At 38.4% G+C, this 12,949-nt stretch overlaps 1 protein-coding gene across 1 annotated transcript; it reads right to left on the reverse strand.

The window, feature by feature from the left end:
* Nucleotides 1-7,158: 7,158 nt before the first annotated feature.
* LOC116308863 (growth factor receptor-bound protein 2-like) lies at nucleotides 7,159-10,794 on the reverse strand. Its single transcript, XM_031719367.2, has 6 exons — nucleotides 10,711-10,794; nucleotides 9,379-9,476; nucleotides 8,607-8,707; nucleotides 8,449-8,470; nucleotides 7,710-7,878; nucleotides 7,159-7,429 (listed from the first exon to the last, which is right to left on the reverse strand). The coding sequence occupies exons 1-6, from the start codon at nucleotides 10,792-10,794 to the stop codon at nucleotides 7,256-7,258; spliced, it is 648 nt and encodes a 215-aa protein (XP_031575227.1). The 3' UTR covers nucleotides 7,159-7,255.
* Between the last annotated feature and the right edge of the window lie 2,155 nt (nucleotides 10,795-12,949).

A 12,949-nucleotide genomic window follows, 5' to 3' on the forward strand; every position in this document is an offset into this window, starting at 1 on the left:
TATTGTATCGACTTACATGATAAAGGGCACATAACTGGGATTTGTGAGAGCCATGTGGCCAACAAGTCAGCAGATTTCGTGCACTGCTCACGCCGCGGAAGACAATTGTCCTATTGATTTCATCATTCCTTTAATATTATACCGCTGGAGTTCTCACGAACACTATAGAATGAGATTCCTTCAAACATGTACTCTGCTTAGGCTTGTTGCTTACCAAGAGGCCCAAGAGCAAGTACTAAGGGGGTGACAAAACTTAGAATACTTTTTGTTGCTGACTGAAATACGTCACAGGAGCTTGGATTTTTAGTTATTGTGAAGTGATTTGATACTCAAGCACCATTCTCCAGTGCTAATTGTATATCAAAAGCAATATTGATTTTGAAGTGTGCGAAGAAAAGTTAGACCACTTGGAAAGCAGCACTGAAATACATTTGGAGACTTTGGGATTTTTTGTCAAATGATTTGAAAGTTGGTAGATCAAGATTTTAACACTTATCGGATCGCAGATTTCTGGACGCGGAAATTAGTTGGTTATCAAAAAAGACAACATGTATCGTGGTAAGGCACCTTCGAGGCGAGGAGGTCTGCAGACACAGACCAGAAATAGTGACCTAGTGCACAGCACTTCCTTGACTAATGCATTTTCAAGAGAAGAGAGAAACCTCGACAAGAAACTGCAGAAGTTGAATACTGAAAGGAAACTTTCTCTGGCTCAGATGGACAGTGAAATCAAATTGTACCGCAAAATGAGCAAAAATAAAATCGAGAAATGTGATGATGACTGCGACATGTCGGATATTTCGGAAGCAGGAAGCAATGACGATGAAGGGGATATTCATATTGGATGCAGTACGTCGTCTTCTTATGATTCGAACTTCAAAAGAAAAACAGGACAAGATCTTAGAGTAAATAACAGTAATGCTAATAATCTTCCCAGCAAGTATAATTCATCTTTTTTGAGATTTACACCATTTGGTTCTTCGAGAAAAGTATTGTCACTTGAAGACTCTTCCAAACAGTTTAGTCATCAATCTTTGCGTAAAACTCACTCAGAACCGGCTCAAATAGAAAAATTCCTCTCGAGGAGATTACGAGACATGCCACAGCATTTTGAGACTAAGAAATCAGTCACTAGGCCGCGATCTGCATCTGGTACACAGATTCAAAAGGCAAAAGAAATTGAAGACTATAATCTTAGGAATCGCAGTATGTCAATTAGACATGTTGATTTTGAACATAGAGGATTACCTCATCAGATGGATGGTCACCAAAATACTGGATTGCCTCATCACACGGGTGGTTATCAAGCTAGTGGGCTGTCTTATAGTATAGATGGTCACCAAACTAGTAAACTGTCTCATCAAATAGGTGGTCACCAAGCTAGTGGATTGTCTTATATGGGTGGTCACCAAACTAGTGGATTGTCTCATATGGGTGGTGACCAAGCTAGTAGACTGTCTCATATGGGTGGTCACCAAACTAGTAGACTGTCTCATATGGGCGGTCACCAAGCTGGTGGATTGTCTCATCTGACGAGTGGTTTGCCAGATAGTGGGGTCCCCACAGATAATATTGGCGATCACAAATCGATCGTACATATACGGGATTTGGTTCATTCAGAACGCCATTTGATCGGTGGACTAGGCAGTCACAAATCAGATGGATTGACATTTGGTACTCGTGGTCCCGAACCCGGTGGGGTAACCTGCGGGATGAATGGTCCCGAAGTCGTTGGGATGACTTGTGAGATGCTTAGTCATGACTCTCAATTGAAAACAAACAAAACACCAGGTTTTTCTGTTTCAAAATTCAACAGTTCTATTGCCGGATCAAAAAGGCTCGAAAAGACTAATACATCTGCGGCTTTGACACCCAATTTCCCTTCCAACGTAAACCATACAGCATCTTACCAAGAACCTCACCTTAAGCAAAATTCTGTGGGTCCATCTGCGTTACCCAAGCAACAGTCAAATACCACACACAGCACTTCTGATTGGTTGTTTCAAAATACTCCACCAAAACACCTAGGGATTACTCTTCATAGCCCAATGTTATTTCATCCAAGATTTCACAACAATTTGGGTTTGGTAGACGTACCTGAAGAAAACACCGAGTCCACTGACCCAAACAGCTTTCATGCTTTAAGAAAATGCCGGTACCTACGAATACCTAAGCCACCCTCTCATGATCCTGGTATTGATCATGCATGGTCTACTTGACTCTTACACACAAAAATATACTGCAATCGACATTTTTAGCTCAGGCGCGTGTCATTCCCAAGAGTATCATTTCTTTGTTTAACTGTTGCGCATGAGAAGACAAATGTCAAATTCAAACAAAGAATTGAATCTTATTCTCCAGGGCATGACACATTGTCTAAAATGGTGGGGTGGGGGCATCCAAGCTAAAAAGATCTATTCATATTTACTGGACTTAGGGGAATTGAAGCTGTCGAAGCGGCCACCAGCCCTCCCTTGCGAGGAATCGTTCCAAATTGAATACTCCGATGATAAAGCCTTTCTTGAAACAAAGACCGGCTAAAAGGGAGTGCACCGATTCAATCTTACGGCAATAAGCACTTTTATGTTGCATTTTCTATTTCTGCATTCATAAATATTGATTGGTTTTATTAACAAACCGATATAAAGTATCCTAGCAAAACGGTCATGACGTTAAATGCTAAAGGTTATTGTATAAATATCTTTTTGAAATATAATATGATCCAAGGGCGTATCCAAAGGTCATTGGGTGCTTATGATCGCCATCGTTCCCAATGGCAGTTTATTTCTGATTACGTCCATATATCTATTTCAAAAAAACGTTGTCGGTCAGAGATCTGACTGATCTGAAATCTGAGACTGAGTAAAACGCAGCAAAATATAATATATTCACAGTCGGATTAGATTGGAATATGAAGCATGACCTTTGAGTTAGGAATGTGATTTTTCGTATTTTAGCCAGAAAATATGAAAACAAAATTCTGCATAGTCTCAGATCGCTCAACTTAGATCTCCGACCAAAAACGTTTTTTGAAATTGGTGTATTAGTACGTAAAAGGAAAGGGAGAGATGCTCTTTCGATGTCAGTTTTTTTTTCAATGGTGAGAGATCCTTCGCGAGAAGTTATGGATACGCTCCTATATAATTAACAATGATATAATACATAAAATCAAATTATCAGTTTAAAGTCCCAAAAAATCAAATTAGAAAATTCTATAAGATTTCAATTCGTTTTTTTTTTTTTTCCCTACTTTATCCCCCCCCCCCCCCCCCCTTTTTCATATTCCGCTCCCTTTCCTTTCCTCATTTCGTCTTCTTCCCCCTCTCTAGTTGAAAGCATCTTTGTCCCACGCAAAAAATCCATTCTGAAGATAACCTGAGGTCGCAGTCATGTTAGACGCAGACGTCGTGGTGGGTTGTCTTTGCTCATAGTAGGGCCGCAGTTGACTATAGTAGTTCATTGGTGCATAAGCAATATGTGGCATCAATACTAGTGGTTGTTGCTTCGGCTGTGAAGGCTTGACAAACACTTTCAACTGAGTTCTTCGTTCCTTTCGCCATTTTACACGTCTGTTTTTGAACCAAGTCTACGACAAAAAGTATTGAATTTTTTAGGGTTTTTTATTTTCACTTTTCGTTCATTTACATCCATCCATGCATTCATCTGATTCATCCCATTCACTCATATTTTTTCTTTTTTTTTTCTTTTTCATTTTGTTTAATTTTTATTCATTAATGAGACTTACCTGAACTACTCGGTCAGTAACACCAATCGATGAGGCTAACACTTCTCGTAGCTTTGGATTAATATACTGAGATGTGCTAAACGCCTGCTCCAATACTTCTCGCTGCTGAGTAGTGAAGTACGTTCTGCGTGATCTCATACGAAATACTTCGGAGTCGCTTTCTGAAACTAAAAACAAAAATTATTAGAAACCCTTTATGTGACAGGCTTTCAACTGTTATTGGAATTCGTGCATGTAAACTCCTGGAATTATGAGAACATTTCTTCTGGGGCCCGAAAAAAGTTTCCCCCCCTCAAACAAGTACTCCTCTGAATAAAATGCGATTGAAATACTTCGCATACACTTGAGTATGAAACGAGAAAATTTATGAGAGACGTAAGTTTTGCCGTCAAAAGTACAATGTTATTAGGGGCAACCACGGCATAAAGCTATTCCGTCAGCACCAGTCTCTTCGCTTTTAGACTTAATAACTTCATTGCGTTGCCCCTAATAACATTGTCAGTACTTTTGACGGCAAGACTTGTGTCTCTAACATCAACTTGAGTGATTTTAGCGTGGAACGTATAAGTTCTTTGAACTGGAAGGTTTAAAACTGTACCCTGAGGAACTGAAAACAAATCCCAGAAGCTCATGATCTAGATTAGCAGTACGAACCCTGCGATGAGTGACCCCTTATAATAGGTCAAAATAGGCTTGTTCTCATGTGTCGGTTAATAACAGTTACAAATTTTGTTACATTATAAAGATAAATATTAGACTCGAGGAATAACTTACTAAAACATTAGGAACTAAAATATATGAAATTATATTGAATTTAACAGGAACAAAGATACAAATGGGCGCCCTCTCTTATTTTGGTTAGTCACAGAGGCTCGTTCCTCTAACTCCCAAGTTCCTGGATCTCCTCCGATTTCTGGATCCGCCCCTGTACAGCTGTTTCGACTCTTAAGATGCACTTTAATCAAACCATTCTCTCGATTCCTTAAGATGCGAACTTTATTAATCAAACCATTCTCTCAATTCCTTAAGATGCGCTTTAATTAAACCATTTTGAATTAAAGTTTAAGTGGCAGTTGGTGAAGACGTTACGTAAATTGATTAACAAGTAATCAAAAATCGTGTGTTGTTTTTCTTTTCAGAACTCGTCCGTGTCCGTGTAACTTCAATTCTTAACCTTAGCTCGATTTGTTCTCAAAAGCAATCGATCCTACATGCAAGATCTCTGTACTTTTTTATTCTTTATCGTTTTATCTTACTGACCCCTATGAAAGATGAAAAGGAAAAGCTGCATCTCCCCCGAACGGGCCGACGTTCAATCGATTCTTAACCTTAGCTCGATTTGTCCTTAAAAACAATCGACCCTAAATGCAAGATCTCTATCTATACTTTTAATATTCTTTAATTTTTTTCCTACTAATCCATATGAAAAGTAAAAGCTACACCTACCCGAAACGGGCCAACCGGACGTTCAAGCAACGAATTCAGGGGCGTTGATAAAATTCCATGATAAACCGGTGCCTCAATCAAAACTAAACTAACATTAAATCTAAAACAACATCTTTTAACCACAATGTTAGGGCGTTCAAACTTACTAGATTCTTCGGGTTTCGTCAAGCCTTCGTCCTCGTTACCACTATTTGTTTTCTCAGCATACGTTTTTGAGCTTTCCAACTTCTCGAAATGACGGTCTTTGGATTTCAAGAAGTTAGACTGCGACATAATGATGTTTTAAATCTGTGCAATTCCTTAAAAACTGTGATTTATAATCCAGAGTTGTCAGCTCAGGACGAGTGAATGGACTTGCTCCGTAGTACTCCTTATATACTACCATAAGTCCTTTTGAAGCTCTATAAGAGTCAGCCGGCACCTTTGGTCCGGCGCACCCACATCTGTTGGTGTGTGACTCACATGGAGACGATAAAAACAAAAGAAATAAACAACAACAACAACAAAAACAACACTGAACTGCATAGCTTTAATAAGAAGAATTTCTTATTGAACGGATTCCAACCAAGGATATCCTCAGGAAATTCTTAGCTTCTTTCAAAACCTTTGTGTCCATGGTGAAATATTTATTCAAATGTAAAATAAGCTTGAAGAGAAATTAGAAGACACCTATACCACGCTCATAAAAACCGCCTTTCATCTCTAAATATGGTGCTTTGCACGCCCAAACTAAGAGAAGATTCGGTTCGCCGCCTTTATGCCTTTACGGCAAGTGGTTTAAAATTGGGATTTCAGAAGTATTTTATTGACAGTAACCGTTATTTCAGTAGTGAAAATGTTATCAAAATACGACCCTCTGATATTGAGAACAGAGGGCCGAGTACAGTTTGCCATGTCATATTCGTAATTTCATTCAATCCCTGACAATGGGCTAAGTGGCCCGAAAGCTTGGATATTGAAAAATATTGAATTACACGTAGAGAAAAGGTTTTGATAACTATGATACCTAAGTACAACATACTCAATCTATAGAATCTTATTGATTCAATATTTTTGAGTTCAGCATTCTTTGCAGAAATTAGAAATCTTGAGTCAGTTATATAGCGAGAGAAAACAATGTGTGACACTCATTAATTTAATAAGTCGTCCTCATTAACCAATACCAAAGATTTGGTTGGTTTAACGCGTGTAAAACTTTCTGGTGTTTGTACTAAAATCATGGGGTTTTCTTCTGAAAATATCAAGCATTTTCCGTCTTGTTTTTGCATACGTATGCCATGGTTTATGTAGATCTCCGAAGGTGATGTTACGGCACCAGAAGGACGATCGCGCGAAAATTTGTTTTCGTGTGAGTATGGTTAAGATTTTTAAATATATTATACAAGTTGCAGGTTTTTGAATGACTTTAAAAACTCACAACATTGTTGCCATCTATTAATGTTGCTGCGCGCGCCATGTTACATGACGCCAACTTTCACTGAAGGCAAAAATGTTGCGTTAAATATCGTCTCGCGCAACGTCACCGGAACGAACTTTCACAAACTCACTACATTGTTGCCATAGATTTGTGTTGCCGCGCGCGTCATGTTATACGAGGTCAACTTCTAACACAAAAATGTTGCGCTAAACATCGTCTCGTGTAACAACACTATAATGGTGGATATATTTTCCAGTCCATTTCCATCCACCATAGTTAATAGAAAACCCCCTGTTCAAATCTGTGATAGGTGAGAAACGATGTTTAGTGGGTTTTGAGCTGCTGGAAATTTTGCCTTGCTATGTATCCCTATGTACATTATATTGTAGGAAGGCGTGCCGCAACAGGGCCGACATTGAAAACGAAGACTGGAATGGACTGGACTGGACCCGAAAACTAAAACTGTGTAAGGCGATGACTAAGTAAGGCTATGACTAAGTAAGGCTATGACTAAGTAAAAGGAATCTAGTGCTAGTGAGTGCTAGTTCTTTAAATACTAATTAATCAAGAACCATATAAACATTTACAGTTTTTCCACAATCCAAGAATTATGTCAGATTTTATAAGGGGAATTTCACATGAAAATTTCAATTTGTAGTGATAGATTGCACATAATTTGCTGGAAAAAGACCTTCTTTATCGTAACACTTTCCTCTCCACCAATGTTGATCACTAGTATCAACAACCTTAATGATATCTCCCCTCTTAAATCCCACTTCGTCTTCATCTTTTGCTTCAAAGTCAAAGAGAGCACGAGCGACCTGCAAAAAGAAAACAGTTCAGTACAGTGGGTGTTTGCCTTAAGAGCAGCGCCCGCGTTACAGGGGTCTTCGCCTTGAAGAGGTGCCCGCCTTACGGGGGTGATCGCATTAGAGAGGTGCACGCTTTACAGGGGTGTTGGCCTTGTAGAGGTACCCGCCTTACAGGGGTGTTGGCCTTAGAGAGGTGACCGCCTTACAGGGGTGTTGGCCTTGGAGAGGTGTCCGCCTTATATAGGACATTCTTTCTGAAATAGCTGCATGTACATTTTAGATACTGTACCTCGTATGCGTTTTGCATATCCTTCAAATAAATGGTCTGAGATCTGGATACAGACGCTGCTCTATGGTATTCCACCAACTGGTTGAGGGAATTAAACTTAACCACCCATAAGAAGTATTTCCCAGCTCCATCTCGAAGGACTTTAAAGTGTTGTACATTGTTATTAAACCTAAGAATAAACCCGACGACGAATTCATCAATTAAAGATGTGAACAATTTTGGAAGCGAAGGCTGAAAATGTGACATTTGCCAAATGAAACAAACAAATGAATAAAAGCGGACGAAACGAGCGAACAAATCGCTAACTGTTCTTCACTAAGTTTTCAAAACGTTTTACTTCAAAATTTGGCAAAAATGAGTTCTAGTTTAGCAGGTGCGTAGCCAAAATTTTCCCAAGGGCGTACGGGGAGGCTCAAATTTAAAAAACCGCCATTTTGTTGCCACGAAGGGGAAGGGCCTGGTCCCCTTGCCCCCCAACCCCCTGCCTACCTACGCCCCTATTTAGTATGAGATGTGGATCACGGTTAGCCCGAGTGAACGCCTGCTGAACGTTTTCTTTTAATAAACAAATAAAATAAATAGATTAACTTTGTTTATAGAGGATAACACTTGATAGTAATTCAACTGATAAACTCGTGGTCCTCTGTTAACGTCTCTAGTTAATTTGGGACGGGACCACCATTAACGTGATCATCCGAGCCACGTGTAATTTATACATGAATTATTACTTGGTACTCACTTTACTGATAGTGTAAAATCACCTACAAGTAAAATAGTTGCACTGAATTAATTTCAAAACAAAAACAATAATAGATTATTTCATGTGCAATACATGTGCTTGTTTTTTTTTGCGGCTTTACGCATTTCAATCCATTTGTCATTACAACACTATTTTACCTGCAGTACTCTCACTGTCTCGGATAAGAAATGCCCCATTATGCTCTTCCTGCAGGAGTAGACATTCAGCCTCAGATCTGCGTATCTTTCCATAATACCAGCTAAAATTACAATTATCAGCATTCAATGTTGGATCGGGAGTGACAGAGAAACTAAGAGAGACTGGGGCAAGGTTTTAATTATTATTATTGAATTTATTAACTAGACATTTCGTTTATAAAGTTTTAATTATAAAATTTGTGGCCACAAGTTTCCTACATTGCTATAAGTATTCGCAATTCAATTGATCTCTTCACTCCAGAGAACGTAGCCTGGCGTTCTTGTGGGTTTGGGGAAAAAACGGGGTTTTGGGGGAGCTTTGGAACGAGCGAAAATTGAAACCGAGCAAAAAAGAAGCGAAGGGGGAGGGGGCCCTTTTTTTGCTAGGTCCCATTTTTTCGCGGGCCCTTGGTCCAAACAGGAACCCCAAAACCCCGATTCTTCCTCTCAAACCCATCAAAAGAACGCCTGCTCTGCAGGCTACAGAGAACGATGCCTGATGCCGTCGAAACGATGAGAAAATAGGAATAAACTTGTCGCCACAAATTTTATTATTAAATTTATTAAATTATTAAATATATTTCATTCGTAAAAGCATGTTTGATGTTTGACGTTTGACCTGAGCCTAAAATGCACCCCAAGAATGGGTACAGGGATAAACGTTGTGCACTACATAAAAACTGCAGAAGTCTGCAGAACTTATAAAAAAACTGCAGTTTTTGTCATCGCTTACCCATGTGGTTTCATTTGGATGTAGTTTTTGGGTGCAAAGCCTTCTTTGCCATTTTGTTCAGACTTATACCAATTTTTGTCATCAGTCATGTTCAATACCTGATTCACATGAATAGAAAGTGCCTATAAGCCTTCATACAGTATTTTAAAAAGAATTAATTCTTTAGATAGTAAATTGTGAAAGTATTTCGTCATTTAAGTGATGGGTCTTTAAGTTATGAAAGTTTATATTTCCATATGTTAATGACTATGACGGTTAAACATGAGGCAACACTTTGGAATACAGGGCCCGGTTGTAAGAAGCCTGGATAGCGCTATCTGAAGGTTAAATCCTTATCCAGTGGATAAATTATTGAATAACATCATCGACTTATCCAATGGACAAGGATTTATCCGCCGGATAGCGCTATCCAGCATTCGTACAACCGGATCCTGTATTTTAAAAGCATCACCCTTTTACTTGTCACTCACATAAAGGTTCTTGCAAATTTGTTCTCAAAAAATATTCAGTCGTTCAGTGCAGTGCATACCATATCCCGTGAAAAACTTAGTAAGAAATTGCACAAATTTGCATACATAAGTACAGTGCACACCAAATATATCCGTGAAACACTTTGTAATATATTGCACAAATTAGTAAGTTAAGTAAACCTCAGTAAACCGCCGGTAGACCTACAAAACTTTGCACTCATTTTGGGATTGTTTCAAGGGACGAAATAGACGCCGTCTTGGAAATATAGTCCCCTAAAATAGTCCCACAATGAACCGTAATGCCGACTCGACCCAGTCTTTTCCTCAACCTCGTGAACGGCAAATACATGTCTTTGCAATAAAATATAATTGCTTTTGTGAGAATACTCAAGGGAACAAAAACAAAACAAAAGATAATCCACGAGAAAAAAAAACAATAAAAATCATAACCATGGATAAATTTTGATTTGCATAATCTTATGATGGATTTTAAAGAGAAACTGAGCAAAACATTAGACTAGGCAGACAGTCCGTTCGTCTGAAAAGCCAATATTTAAGACCACAACTGTCATACAGTATCTATCTATTACTAAACTGGTGACTTGACAATAGGCGATTTCAAAGCTTTCCAAACATCTATGACTATACTGACGACTCTTGACGACGCAATGTAATAAAATAGCGCTAGCCTACTTAGCAATTGCATGCGTATGTCATTGCAAAATACTAGTTTCCAACTTTAGTTTTTTTGGTGTAAAGATAAATAAGATATGTCAAGATGAATAAGATATATTGAATCTGTATAATTATGAAACAGATAACGGCGCAGAACCGATTTTACTAGAAGTAAATTTAACTTCACCTTCAGTATTGAACCTTTTTTAAAAGGTAGCTCATCTTCATTACTACTACTTGGAGTAAAGTCGTGCAACGCAACAGCTTCCATACTTTCAACCTTAACTGAATCGGTCGTGTTAACTTTTACTGTCAGACCACGTGATCTCTAAGTTATACACTCTCTAATTAATAGGTTGCTATCAATAGACGTCACTTCCGGTAGTAGCTCTTTTTTGATGGCTTGTAGAATCCTGGAGGTTGTTTTGATCTCTTGTTTTCTGATTTGATGTCGAGAAAATAGTCAAATACAATAGTTTGAGGGCTTATTTTGACATGTTTTGATTTAACATTCGCTATTTGCCCCCCCCCCCCCCCCCCCAGTCAACCGCTTGTTTGCCCCCCAGTCAACTCCAAAAAGTCACGTGATTGATAGTAAGCAATTCATATATCCAGCATGCATTTGATCAAGCAAATAAATATTCATAGCACGCCAATACACTACTTTGTTAATGTTAAATTTCTCTCGTTCCAGTTTAGGTACTCAGGAGGCAAATTTTCAGAAATTTGTTGAATAGGCCCTTTGCAGCTCAGTAATCACGTGCTGATTAACTCACCGAGAGCAAATGAATAAACATCTTGATTCCCATGGGTGAAATACACTGGTGAGAAAGCTTATTGCGACTGATTTCAGTCCTCCATCGTATTTGAATTCACATAACACAACTCACGATTCATCTTGGTCAAAGATTTCAGATCTCTGGCCGACAACCTTATTTAAGATAGGTGTATGTCAGCTTACACGCAATAACTAAAAAATAATGTGTTTTCCATCATATATCAGTGGTTCCAAAATAGTCGGCTGAGTCTGGAGGGAAAAGAGGGACTGTTCACAGTCCAAGTACCACCGCGTGCTTTTATTTGTTCGAGGTGCTAAACTAGTAAATCATGATAAACTTTATCATAAGACTGTCTATTTGCGATCAGATGCTTAATCGGCTTTTGGAACGATAACTGATAGACATTCTAGCAACAATAACAATCTTGATTTTTTAGCTGGAAGAAGGTTGTTTTAGTTAAAATAGAACATAACATAAGATAAAAGGAAAAATATATTTAATTAGAGGCAGTGCTGGTCCTTTTAGAATTCAAAATGACGGGCCGAAACACAACTTTTACTCTGAAATAGAGTCGTTTTCGTATGAGAGGGGGAAACCAATAATAATAATAATAATAATAATAATAATAATATTATTATTATTATTATTATTATTATTAATTTAATGAATTTCTATAGCGTTATATATTACACTCTATGACGATTTACAATGAATTTCCAAACATAAAATATAGAAATATATATAGAAACCCTCGCACTCTGTCCAAGTCGGTCCAATGATCACGATGAGGAATCGATTTCATCTGATTCAACATCAAAGACCTGATAATCACAAATACCAACAGTAAAGTAAAGAATGCACAACTTCAACAATACACTTCGAAACTCAACAGACCTTTACTGGAACACATTAATATCCTGCACAAAGTCGAGGCTAACCCTGAGCAACAGAGAACTTGAAACTCATAATTTCATCTCGAATAAAAAATAATTGAAGATTTTTTTCCCGATTTTTTATTTTTACCTTTCAGTTTCATTCAAATTGGGCTCCCTGAGACTTGCGTATCGGGAGCTCCGCTTTTAGGCAGTGCCTAAATATATTGAAGAAATAGAGTGCTTCTGGACACTTCTCGAGTGTTCTGCCAATCCCCAAGTGCTTTATAACGGCACGCAGCACAGCAAGCAAGTTTTTTATTTCTTTTATGAAATACAAATTACAATAATAGATAGGAATGACGCAACGGAAAGTGCGCGCGAGTGCAATGTGCTCTCTTAAAGCACGCGCTCCAAACCAATCAGAACGCGACATTCATAACAGTCATTTTATAAATATTAATACTGTAATACTGTGTAATACTGTAGGGTATTAGTAGTAACACGATTTGCGATGGATTCTGTGTTGTACTGGAGCAATCGTTGTCTATTCTAGACTGTGGAGAGCAAAGTTTGCTCGATTGATTGACATGCCCTTTGCCTTCTCTCTCGTCTCATTTTATTTTATGTCCATTATCCTTAAATAGATACCTTGTGATCCATCATAACATCGTCTTCCTCTTTTCTCTGCCCACAGGAGTCCCAGTCTATATTTCTCTAAGATCTTTATTAAAACTGAGCAACAACCACAGGCAACCCACTCTTCCTTGAGAGA

The sequence above is a fragment of the Actinia tenebrosa genome, unplaced genomic scaffold, assembly GCF_029948245.1.
Source record: "Actinia tenebrosa isolate PJP-AT-01 unplaced genomic scaffold, QUT_ActTen_1.0 PGA_scaffold5__44_contigs__length_20552954, whole genome shotgun sequence".
NCBI classification, from domain to species: Eukaryota; Metazoa; Cnidaria; class Anthozoa; order Actiniaria; family Actiniidae; genus Actinia; species Actinia tenebrosa.

Coding starts and splice junctions, on each gene's coding strand:
- LOC116308863 (XM_031719367.2), bottom strand. CDS start 10,794: ATGGAAGCTGTTGCGTTGCACGACTTTACTCCAAGTAGTAGTAATGAA. Junction 7,879..8,448: donor GATTTTACACTATCAGTAAA/GTGAGTACCAAG, acceptor GTTTATTCTTAG/GTTTAATAACAATGTACAAC. Junction 7,430..7,709: donor ATATGCAAAACGCATACGAG/GTACAGTATCTA, acceptor TTCTTTTTGCAG/GTCGCTCGTGCTCTCTTTGA.